The sequence below is a fragment of the Anopheles nili genome, chromosome 3 (assembly GCF_943737925.1).
Source record: "Anopheles nili chromosome 3, idAnoNiliSN_F5_01, whole genome shotgun sequence".
Lineage (NCBI taxonomy): Eukaryota > Metazoa > Arthropoda > Insecta > Diptera > Culicidae > Anopheles > Anopheles nili.
Genome location: NC_071292.1, coordinates 60222722 through 60235078, shown reverse-complemented (window position 1 = coordinate 60235078; position 12357 = coordinate 60222722). Strand labels below are relative to the sequence as shown.

The window sequence follows — 12357 nt, the reverse complement described above, 5'->3', positions numbered from 1 at the left end:
CTTCGACAGCTGGCACCAAGACCCGCAGGAGCCATGTTGAGGGCCACCACACGATCGAACCTTCGCTTGTCAACCCTTCAGTACCAAAAGGATGCTGTCTTTCAAGCTATGGTTTTTTTTGTTTGCTTTAGTAAAGCCCTTAGGTCCTTATTTAACTGCGTTTAAATTGTTTTATGGATCGGAATGAGCACCCATGAAAGTAATGAACTTTCTGCTTACACTGAAAACGCCGCGCTTCTTAAATTATCTAAACCCACCTGAAACCGGCAGCACACGAGCAAATCCCCACGGTATTAAGCGCAAAGCAACTCGAAGGGATAAAGAGGCCCACATTACACCTTTAACCGCAAAAGCCCGCACCACCGCCAGCTACGCAACAGCCTGCGACACGTGTTTGGGTGGAGTGCACGTTTTTCCCGGAAAAACACCATCCCCCACAGCGGCAGGTAAAACGTCTCGCACGCGTACGTGTCGCGGCAACTGCGCTGCGTTAGAAACGGGTGAACCGTTGCGTGATTGTTTTTGCCAGGGATAGGGAAATTAAGTTTTCTTCCATCTCCCTCAGCAATTCGCCATTTGCAATGTTTGCGCAGCGAATGAGCCCGGGTTTCGATCACACCGATTATGCTGAAGGAGTCGGTGAGCTGCGTGGCGAAGGACCTGTTTCGAGTACCTCGAAATGATGGATTGTAATGGTTAGAAACGGTGTGTCTATTTTGTTGTTCTGAAGGTGTTCGTTATTTAAGCTTATTACAAAACAATACCAAACGCATTTCATAAGAAAGAAACTCTGTTGAGTAGATTATTTTACATAAAAAAACGTTGTTGCTTGTTATGGTACGTATTTCCCCACTTTATGGGTAAACGTATCATCCTGTTTTATCCCTTATCGCGCTCCAACTTCCTACAAAAACGCATCATCTCTATTGCCCAAAGGCTAGCACGGAATGTGCCGCTTGCCATTAGTAATCGTCTCCAACCGGTGCGTTCGCCTCGAGCTCCACTTTTTTCATCCATTTCTGTTTTCGCTCCCCGGCTTTACTTCGATTTACAGGTGCCCAGCTACATACAGGACTACGTGGTGGTCACAGCATGGGTGCAGGACTCGGGCGTCCATCTCTACCCGAACGCGGACATCGGCGGCAAGTACATCGTCCTGTCGAACGGTGACCTGTACATCAACAACGCCGGTGCAAACGACGCGTACAAAACGTACTCATGCAGAACTGTAAATAGACTCACAGGTAGGTGAAATCGGGTTCGGTTGAGCGCTACAGCTCCGGTTTTCTCCGGATGCTGTTTGCTTAAATTAACTTCCCTGCCGACACCATCCCCAGCGTTCGCATTTGCAGGTTGTTTTTCACGCTAACTCACTTGAGCTTGTAATTGTCGCAAACTGCATTTCATACGAATGCCTCCGAAATTCCGTGCTTCAACGATCACCAGCAGCAGCAGTAGCAGCAGCGGGCAGTGGGTTTTGTTCATTTGTTTTCCCGTGGCCCCAACGCGAACCCTCCTGCCTTCTTTCGTAGAAGGATGCGTTTGCTTATTTGTTTCATAGCGCAAAAAAAGGGAACTCCGGTAATATCAAGCGTACACCCGTATTCATGCCACCGTCATCGGCATGAGTTTCGCAGAGGGGCAGCAGAAAATTTCGCAGAAATTAATTCCGTTGTTAACGCGGGAAATCCACACACGCGCCCGGTGCCGGAGCGCGTGCCTCCATGGTAACGCGTGTGAATTTCACTGAAACTTTCCGTTGCACCGCTTAACGGGCCAGTAGGTAAATATGCGTTGCCCGGTATTTCGGTTCGACGACAGCACGACAACGCGGCAGGACGAGTGCAGGAACAAAAAGAGCTAAAAAAAGGCACACATATCTCCCACACACACACGAGCAATAAAAGCACGATCGTATGCATGCATTCGTACGTTGCCAGCGTGCATGGAGATAAAAATATCTTATTTCTCGCGAAGGAATCCTTTGTCCCTTCGTCGTCCTCGCTAGTCCTCGCGACCACACCACCGCTGCTTGATATGCATAACTTGCACGTTTGCGTCCTTTTTTCCGAGCACGACTACTGCGGATGGTGGGCCGTTCGAGCATTGCAGTCACGTAGCGTCCATTACCGTGGCAGCAGTAATTACCGCCGCAAGCCAGGCAGAAATCGATCTGCGAAAAAGCCACTACGTATGGCCCCTCGTGTGGGAAGGAGCGGTGTGCAACAAACGGAACAATGTCCGCTCACTCGAACGCGGAGCGTCAGGACGCGTGCACAGAAGCACCCGCGAGCGGAATGGTGTGAAAGAAAAGCTTTTCCCCTAGTGCCATTCCCATTGCGAAAACAATATGGCGTAACGCGCATACTGTGCGGCAAGTGCTGAACCGAAGGGACCGGTTACTACAATCGCACAATCCTTTAAGATCTGCTCTCCTGCAAAGGGGGCTCTACAACGTGGTCTGGCTTGCGCGTAAACCCACGCGAGCGGTACTGGGTTATTTCTTTTTAAGCGCCATCCTGGCAAACGGCATTCCAGCGGTGGTACTGGCGAACCCGCAAGTGCCGAAGTGGTTGAATTGTTGCTTAAAAAGCAACGCGCAACCCAGCAACACTGCATCCTGAGTGGTAAATGGAATTTCATTTCCACGACGGGAATGTCCGTTGCGACGTGCAGCACGAGCTAGACTGGTGCCGGTGAAGGAGCCGGTTTAATCGTGGTGAAATTGCGTTTCAGCTTTAGTCGAGCAGTTTTTCGAGCAGCTCGCACGACGGACGGGTACGTGTGTGTTTGGATTAATTTAGAAGCAATTTACCTGGCGCTGGTGGCTGGTAGCTGGTTTGCCGTACGCTCTTCAAATGTTATTTCAATCTTCAATTAAAACTCCACGAGATGACACCGAAACGGTGCGCAAACATCAAAGCAAATTAAACACGCCCGGTAGTAACGCGCTAATTGCGCTCTCGTCCCGTCGTTCCACTAACCCGTGCCGGTTTGTTGCACTCTCTTTTTGCCCTGCCCACAGGTGAAATACAAATTTCCAAATATCCAGGTCGAGTGATAGTGACCGAACCGAAGGGGTTGGTACAGCCCCGGATCAACGTGGAGAAGCACTCGCTCAAGCACGTGGTAGTAAATGCGCCCGTTACGCTGCCATGTGTCGCCCAAGGTCACCCAGTGCCAACGTACCGGTGGTTTAAGGAAGTCAAGGATCAAATCATGCCGCTACCGCTGAACGAACGCGTCAGCATCGTATCGGCGGGTTTGCTGAAGATCGCGAAAGCTCGACTCGAAGACAGTGGGAAGTATCTGTGCTGGGTGAACAATACGGCTGGTGAGGAGACGATTCAGGTGTCGTTGACGGTGACGGCCCCTCTGACGGCTCATTTGCAGCCCCAGGTGCAGACGGTTGACGTTGGTAAGGATGCGCAGTTCCAGTGCATCATTTCTGGCTTTCCAGCGCACGAGGTCCTGTGGATGCACAACGGTAAGCCGATCGTGCGGGACAGTCGCATCGAGATTTACACCGACACGCCAAGGATCGTGATCAAGAGCGTGCAGAAGGAGGACCAGGGCATGTATCAGTGCTTTGTGGCGAACGCGTGGGAGCAGATCCAGTCGACGGCTGAGTTGCAGCTGGGTGGTAAGTGCATATGTGTAGCGTCCATTTTTGTTGCACGCCTACTACGGAAGGACACTAACGACTAAACTCACGTCACGACAGTACCGAATCATATCACTATAAACAGCCACCATAGAACAAGGCTACTGCGATGATAAAACAAGACATCCCTTCCGTCGGACGCTCACGTTTAAGGGTCCGCTTTCATCTTCCAACCGGAAGTGCTCTCTCGGGGCTTTTCTTGTTTCATCCGCTGTAGCATAACCGCAGCAAAAAGTGCACTACGGAAGCGAGTGTTCACCACGCAGCATCCATAATTGGGACGGGGTAAATTATTTCCACGCTTCCTTCTTGGTTGCGTCCTTTGCCTGTTCCTTTTCCACGACGACTCCTGCAATCCCTCAACTACCCACAAGACAGAAGCCCCGCACACACATACAACGGCCTCAGAAAACGGGGCATACACTAAATAGAGCAACAAAAGGACCGCGTTTGTTTGATGAGCGAAGCCGCCCGTTACAGCAAAAGTATGTTCTTCCCGTTTGCTTTCCACGCAAGCAGATGCAACACCGGAGCTGCTGTACTGGTTCTCGGAGCAAACGCTACAACCAGGCCCGACCGTGTCGCTGAAGTGCGTCGGTACCGGGAACCCTCCGCCGCAGTTCACTTGGAAGCTGGATGGCTTTCCGGTAAGTACACGCCGACCAGATTGTCGTGCTTGCGTAGCAAAAGGGCGTTTTAAATAGGGCCACAACCGGAACTAAAGCAAACACACACGCATCCATCGCGCTTTGCACCCACAGATCCCCGACAGCCCCCGGTTTGTCGTCGGCCAGTACGTCACCATCCACGACGACGTCATCAGTCACGTGAACATCTCGAACGTGAAGGAAGAGGATGGGGGCGAGTACATGTGCGTGGCACAGAACAGCATTGGGAAGTAAGTAGCAAACGCCCTGGGGGCCATGAATGATGAAAAATGCATTGCAATCAAATCGGCATGCTCCAATTGGACCGAACGGCTCGTTGTGCTCTTCTCAGGAGCTGTTCTTAGGAGATGCGTGGACACTAACAAGGATTACGGGGGCGCGTGACCCATTTTCCACGTGCCATTTGTCGCTTTCCCTGAGGCTAATACTGGGCGCCCTTTTTTCTCTTTCACACCCACTGTAGGGTTTCGCACAGTGCCAAAGTGAACATCTACGGGCTTCCATACATCCGCGAGATGCCAAAAATCACGGGCATCTCGGGGCACGATCTCATCATCAAGTGCCCAGTTGCGGGCTACCCGATCGACAAGATCCACTGGGAACGGGATGGCCAAACACTCCCCATCAATCGACGCCAGCGAGCGTACAACAACGGGACGCTAATCATCGAACAACTGCAACTTGCCGAAGACGCCGGCACGTACACCTGCATGGCGCAAAACAAGCAGAAGCAAACGGCCCGCCGGAACGTCGAGATTCAGGTGATCGTACCGCCCAAGATCATGCCCATCCAGGCGATGACGAACATGCTGCGTGAGGGCATGCGAGCGGCCATCTCCTGCCAGATCCTGGAAGGTGATTTACCAGTTAACTTCCGATGGGAACGCAACGGCAAACCGGTGCTCGGAACGGGCAATGAAGTGATCCGCCGATTGGACGAATACAGCACGAGTCTAGTGATCGAACACATCACGTCCGAGTACTCGGGGAACTACACATGCATTGCAAGCAATGTGGCCGGAAGCGAGAGCTTCACGGTACCACTGACGGTGAACGTCCCACCAAAATGGATCCTTGAACCGAAGGACTCGAGTGCCCAGGCTGGACAGGACGTAGCACTAAACTGCCAGGCTGGGGGGCATCCGCAACCGATCGTGACGTGGAAGAAAGCGATCGGTAACACACCCGGCGAGTACAAGGACTTCCTGTACGAGCCGAATGTGTCGCTGCATCCTAATGGCACGCTGCAGTTCCGCAAAATCGCCAAGGACTCGCAGGGTCATTTCCTGTGCGAAGCCAAGAACTCCATCGGGACGGGTGTTAGTAAGGTTATCTTCCTGAAAGTGAACGGTATGTGCACAAACTAGCCTCAAAGGATCATCGGTGTAGCTTTGCTGATGAAAGTCCTATTTTTTCTTTCCTCTCCCCAGTGCCAGCGCATTTTACAACGAAGAATAAACAAATCACATCACCACGCAACAAACAAATCCACATCCAGTGCAACGTGCAGGGTGACAACCCGATCGACATTAAGTGGAAGATGCAGAGCTCACAGCAGCACTTGGACGAATCGCTCGACAACCGGTATAACATCCGCGATCAGGTACTGGACGACGGTATGGTATCGGAGCTGGGCATCTCGCACACCTACCGGCAAGATACAGGTGTGTACGTCTGCCAGGCGTCAAACGCATTCGGACAGGACGAGATGTCGATCCACCTAGTGATCCAGGAGGTCCCGGAAGCGCCTAAAAACCTGCGCATCAACTCGCAGCAGTCTCGCACGCTGCAGCTTTCCTGGAGCCAACCATTCGCAGGTAACAGCCCGATCGAGAAGTACAACGTCGAGTACAAGCTGGTGACGGAACCGTGGCAGTCGGCAGAACATATTACCGTCGCTGGCACGCAGACGGTGATCACGTTGCAGAACCTCAAGCCGGCTAAGGCGTACCATTTGCGAATCTCAGCTGAGAACAAACTCGGTGCATCTGAGTATTCGGAGGTGATTCAAGTGACGACTCTGGAGGAAGTCCCATCAGGGCCACCACTCAACATCAAGGGTGAACCGAAAAGCTCAACCGAAATTTTCCTCTCCTGGGAGGCTCCCGATCGGGATCAGTGGAACGGAAACCTCCTGGGGTACTACGTCGGTTATCAGATAGCTGCGAGTGCGAACGAGCGTGAGATAAATCCAACGCAAGGATTCAACTTCAAAACGGTCGAGGTACGAAGCCATTTCGGGGGTGAAACGACGCTGCAAAACCTGAACAAGTGCACGACGTACAATATCGTGGTACAAGCGTACACGAGCCAGGGTAGTGGACCACCGAGTAAGGAGATCTCACTTGGAACGCTCGAGGACGTACCGTCTAGTGCCCCGGATAGCCCGAAGTGTGACGTGCTCAGTTCGACCTCGATCTATATCACCTGGTCGCCACCACCAGCGGATGGACAGAATGGCAAGATCCGTGGCTACAAAGTGTCGTACATCGAAATGGACGATCTCTACGGTGAGTATGGTGAGATTTTGATGGTTGATGGATCACTAACGTCGTTGCTTTGTGTCGAATCCACAGAAAAAGAACCATACACATCGAAAACCAACAACCAGTACCTCACACTCGAGAACCTGAAGAAATTTACCAACTACACGTTTTGGGTGTTGGCCTTCACCAAGGTTGGAGATGGCGTACGAACGAACCCGTTTCACTGTATCACCCAGGAAGACGGTAAGTTGAGCGGTGGTCACTAAAAACAGGGTACTAAAATTCCTGCTGCTGCTCCATCTTCTCTTCCAGTGCCGAGTGCGCCACGTGCCATGAAAGCGGTCCCATCATCCAGCACGAAGATCATCATATCCTGGCTACCACCGACGCACCGTAACGGACTCATCACTGGGTACACCTTCTACATGTCACTCGTGGATGGTGGCCGCGACGAAGGCACACACAAACGCTCACTCGTCCCGTACGCTGAGAGTCACGAAACGGTGCGGTTACAGGAACACGCCACCTACCAATTCTGGCTTACGGCCTCAACGAAGGTCGGTGAAGGCGAGAAGTCCGAAGTGATCACAGTTCCCCCAAACAACAAGGTACCAGCGAGGATCGTCTCCTTCAGCCAGGAGATCGTAACCCCGTGGAAGGAGACACTGGTGTTGCCTTGCCGGAAGGTGGGAGTTCCAGCTCCGGTAACGATCTGGCGTCAGGATGATCAGCCGATGGATACGGGCACACGCAAGCTGATCGCGAAGAACGGTACGCTCTACATCAAGGACTGTCAGCACGCGGATGCAGGCAACTACACGTGCAGTGTCGAGAACACCTGGGGTCGGGATGAGATCGTGTACAGAATCCGCATCCGTGTGCCACCTGATCCTCCGACGCTGACGATCGTGAACACGTACACCGACAGTCTGCTGCTCGAGTGGGCTGATAATCGTAATGGTGGTTCACCGGTGCTTGGGTACGTGATCAATTACAAGCGTGAGAACGGCGATTGGGAAGAGTTGCAGATCGACTCGAAGACGAACACGCACTTGCTGGTGAATCTGTGGTGTGGTACGCGCTACCAGCTGTACATCACAGCGTATAACAAGATCGGTACGGGGTTGCCTTGTGACATTGTACATTCGCACACGAAAGGTCTATCGCCAGTGCAACCGAAACACTCGCAGATGATCACGAATAACTCGACGAGTGTGACGTGTTGGCTTGATTCGTGGGGTGATGGTGGCTGTGGCATTCTGCACTTTGCGATCGAGAACAGGTTGTATGGGCGATCGCAGTGGAACATGGTTGCGAGCCACGTGGAGGCGACTGAACGGATCTTCACGGTGACGGATTTGCAACCCGCGACGAAGTATCAGCTACGTGTGACGGCGTACAACAACGCGGGTGCCACGATGGCGATCTACAACTATACCACGCTCACCACGCAAGGAGGTAAGAGCGATGTTATGCTAATGTTATGTGGTTACAAGACAGAGGTAAAGAACGAGGAACTTCCTTATGAAATGTATGCAGCCAGTACTGAGAAGCCAGTATAAAAAACAGAACTGAGAGCACTAGCAAAAATGGCTTCATTTTGATCTTTGTGATCCTTATTCGGTACCGGTTTCTTGTCAGCAATTAACCTTCGGCATACGATCTTATAGTGCTGGGCTGGTATTAAAACCGTACCTTTTCTTTCCAGTGATGGTATACCCAGAACTAGCGAACCCAGTGTCACCGCACATGGGCGAAAACCCATTCTATGCCAACTTTAAGGTCATCCTGCCGCTCTGTCTCTCGATTCTGATACTGTTCGCCCTGGTGGCCGCAGCACTGCTAATACGCAAACGAAGTAAGTTTGAAATGTGATCAACCACCGCGCGAGATCGGAGATTCTCAGAGATTACGTCTTTTCTATTCACTTTCCCAGAACTCAACAACCAGAACCGCATCCCGTCGACGTCGATGTCGGAGTCACCGTCGATCGCGAACATCCAGAACAAGCACAACCGGGATCAGCAGTACCTGGCCGTGCGGGCACAGCAGGCAAGCCGCAACAGCAACTCCGTAGACTCGGGCAGCTATAAAGCCGAGGGAAATGGTAATCGCTTTTCCGATCATTTCATCTTTATTGCTCCTTTTTATTCGTTCCACCCCATCGAGCCGCATGCGGTTTGGTTTAGCGCCAAAACACTGACCGCGTCCCTTATCGTTGCAGAGTATATTGAAGACATTTGCCCGTATGCAACCTTTCAGCTGAACAAGCAAACGTACAGCGAAAGTTCATACAGTGGAAATGTCTACAGTGGACCATATCACTCGGTAAGAGGATCATTTGTGTATCATGATGTTAAAACCGAAAGCTATCATGTAAGTTTAATTTCTATGCCATCTCTCTCTCTCTCTCTCTTCTAACTTATTTCTCATTTGAGGCGTGACAAAACGCCCCCTTTTTTCACCCATCCTAAACCAAATATTCCATCCACCCTCATCCGTCACCCCTTTCGCTCCATCCACCCCCACCCAGTGGGCGTATTCCGCCCACACCACCCACGTCATGTTTTTCCGTTACGCTCTGTCATTCATCTGTGTTCATTCTATCTTCTAGCCAGTTGTGCCATTGTTGTGTGTATCGTATCGCTACATCTATCTTTCACCCCTAGTGTGCACGATCGTCGCCATACACTCATGATCGTGCCACATCTTCACCAACATCGTCGTTGTTACATTTTCCTCCTGCGCTGGTTTTTCTTTGCCCACTAACGACACAGTTATCAATTAATTATGTTTAAAACGATCGTTCACATAAGTGATCTATCACAACCTGATCGATCTATACTAACCAAAGGGTGCCTTTTAAGGACATTCATAAAATCTTATCCTTATCGCTTGGAATGAAGCGATCATAGAACTCCTCCATGTCATCATTCCACCCCCAAATTGGTTCCATCGCATTCGCTGTGTCGCCATTTTTTGTTTTTCCTTTGTTTTCTCTGTCGCTCTCTCTCTCTCTCTCTATCTCGACAACCACCTCGTCATCTTCGATCATTCACAATCTAGCGATCAACTTTCGAGCCTCTCTAGCCTGTAGCATCGACTCGTTCACTTATCACGCCATGCGAGGAGCAAATCGTCGAAAAATAATACCGAAATTATCGCAATATCAATGTCCCAATGTTGTGTTTTTGTTCTTTTCTCTTTCTTTCTATCTCTCTTCTCTTCTCTTCTCTTTCTTTCTCTCTCTCTCTCTTTTTTCTCTATGATCGACCATGAAAAAAAAACTAAATGAACCAAAAATCGACCCCCTTCGAAAAACCCCCACGTCTCATGATCACATGACCATGTTGCTGTCGCGCCCGTTGATCCTGGCCCGTGTCCCGTGTTTGCCTTCTAACCGATCGCCTCCTGCGGTCGCGCTTGCGTTGCCTGACAAACCTGAAACTCGGTCCTTGCTGGACGCGAACCTGCGGTTTCCGCTCTGTCTCGTCTGCTGGCCTGAACCTGATCGACCGAAAACCAAACAAAATCAAATCCCGCGCCAACCAAAAACCAAACAAAAAAAAAACCGCCCTTACTTACGACAATTATGACACCAATAACAAAAAAAAATCAAACAAAAACCCGTAGAACAAAGAGCCCGAGTACACGAAGGTGCGCAGAAAGGGCGGATCTCGGCTCCGAGATCCGGCCACCTCGGAACCAATAGGTGAGTACGCTCGCACCGATAACCGTTTGATGTTTGCTCGCTGTCTTTCTCCATAAAGCCGACCATTTCTAGATATAAATCAATTTATAGAATCAGACAATCCCGGATCCACAGATTCCGAAGTTAGGAAGATACTAACACTTCATATACCGATTACAGAATATGATACACTCGGTTCCGAATCTGATAACGATATTGCCTCGCGCTCCAATCAGTCCAACTACCGTCACCATCGTGGTATGTATAGCAAGCTTGCACGGCCCCTTTTCATCTCTTTTGTTTGGTTTTGTTTTTTGTTTTCGTTTTAAGGTTTTGCTCAAAATTTTCTGGCGCGCGTGTTAGTCGCTTGTACTGCGCTTTTCGATTGGCCAAAGTATCCTTCGTGTTTTCTGTTTCTGAAAACGTTCCTTCCTTTTAGGACGAAAGTTTGGTTGATCAAGCAAACGGTTATCAGTTTCCTGAGTTTCAAATCCTTTACTAAATGTTTGATGTACGATATCGCGCAATCGTTTCATTTCTGCTTTTTACTCACACAAACACGCTCTCTCCCTCTCTCTCTCTCTCTCTCTCTCTCTCTTTCTCTTCTTCTCTTATTCTCTCTCTTTCTCTCCATATCTATCTCATAATATATTTTTTATCTCTTGGCTATATTTTTGATGATTTTATATAATTTTACGTTGACCTTCTCACTCATGTGTTTCTTTATATTATCCTTGACATTATGTTTGATTTGTTTTTGTTGTTCTTCTAATTTTTAATTTCTTTTCCATTTTACATTGACTTCCTCATGTTTACTCATGTGTGTCTTCATATTATTCTTTATCTTGTATTTGGTTTTTTGTTTTTATTGTTTTTCATCTTCCTTTTCTATCATCCTCCTGTTATTCTTTCTTCGTGGATGAAACAAAACAAAACCGAAACACAATCTATCCGCACAGACACGCAAGACGAAACGTCTTCGTCTTCCGAAAACTCTCCCTCGAGCATATCGAGAAAATCCAAACCACCCTATCCACCGAGAAAGTCTGCCAAAGCACAGTCGCAAAACCTACCGAAGCGGCATGTGCGTAGCTCTAGCGGGTACTCTAGCCACAACGAAGAAACTACATTCAGGTGAGTGAAGCACATCTCGATCACGGTCACCACGCCGGTTTAACCGCTCTGTTTTCTGCTCGTTTTCCGCTCAGCATATCGAACTATCCCAACTATTCCGATCACATAACACCGCCGGCCCGTTTTTCGGACCTACTCGGCCGGGACGCAACGCTCGCCGTATCCTCCGTTAATCCTTCCAGTCTGGGAAGCGCAACGGAGATCGGTAGCAACGTCGTGGGCAAGAAATCGAGCAACCATTCGCCTCGACCACGTGCCAATCAGAAACTGCAACGGGAAGCGTTTCAGATCAACGTGTAAGCCAGCGCATCGTCGCTTTGCTCTGGTCGCATTACAACGATCACCCCGATTAGATCCTCGATGATCCTCGAGCTGGGCAGCCAGTGGGGGCACTCTTCGATTCACCTTCCCCCTCGGCATCATCATTAGCATCATCATGGAGAGCAAATGTTTTATACGCGTATATTTTTATAGAGTACGAAGTTTGGCTTCACCACACCACTCAAAGTGCGCACAAACGCCACGGGCAAGGTTTTGCATTTCGCTTACAGACCACTCAAACTCAAAGCCAAACACTAACGATGAATACGAGAATTGAATATACACCGCGATAAGGAGATAGGTTAACTTAACGAAAAGAAAATAATCCAGGCAGCAAGGACTAGCGTTCGGACAGAGGGCCAAGAATTTGTTTTTGTTGGCGTTTAAATCGAC

At 49.9% G+C, this 12357-nt stretch overlaps 1 protein-coding gene across 2 annotated transcripts; it reads left to right on the top strand.

The window, feature by feature from the left end:
- The first annotated feature begins 3219 nt into the window (after window positions 1-3219).
- Window positions 3220-11943, top strand: LOC128727204 (cell adhesion molecule Dscam2). Of its 2 annotated transcripts, XM_053821085.1 has the most exons (14): window positions 3220-3643; window positions 4184-4311; window positions 4426-4562; window positions 4796-5682; window positions 5763-6842; window positions 6909-7061; window positions 7131-8276; window positions 8527-8676; window positions 8755-8925; window positions 9043-9146; window positions 10452-10530; window positions 10621-10767; window positions 11469-11643; window positions 11718-11943. In XM_053821085.1, exons 1-14 carry the CDS (start codon window positions 3220-3222, stop codon window positions 11941-11943), a joined length of 5007 nt encoding a protein of 1668 aa, XP_053677060.1. The 2 variants fall into 2 exon arrangements, 1 of the variants encoding a protein (XP_053677060.1); XR_008410836.1 differs by lacking the exons at window positions 3220-3643; window positions 4184-4311; window positions 4426-4562; ... (7 more) ...; window positions 11469-11643; window positions 11718-11943 and having other exon boundaries at window positions 10103-10530; window positions 10603-10684.
- Window positions 11944-12357: the final 414 nt, after the last annotated feature.

Coding starts and splice junctions, on each gene's coding strand:
- LOC128727204 (XM_053821085.1), top strand. CDS start 3,220: ATGCCGCTACCGCTGAACGAACGCGTCAGCATCGTATCGGCGGGTTTG. Junction 9,147..10,451: donor ACAGTGGACCATATCACTCG/GTAAGAGGATCA, acceptor AAAAACCCGTAG/AACAAAGAGCCCGAGTACAC. Junction 10,531..10,620: donor GGCCACCTCGGAACCAATAG/GTGAGTACGCTC, acceptor ATCAATTTATAG/AATCAGACAATCCCGGATCC.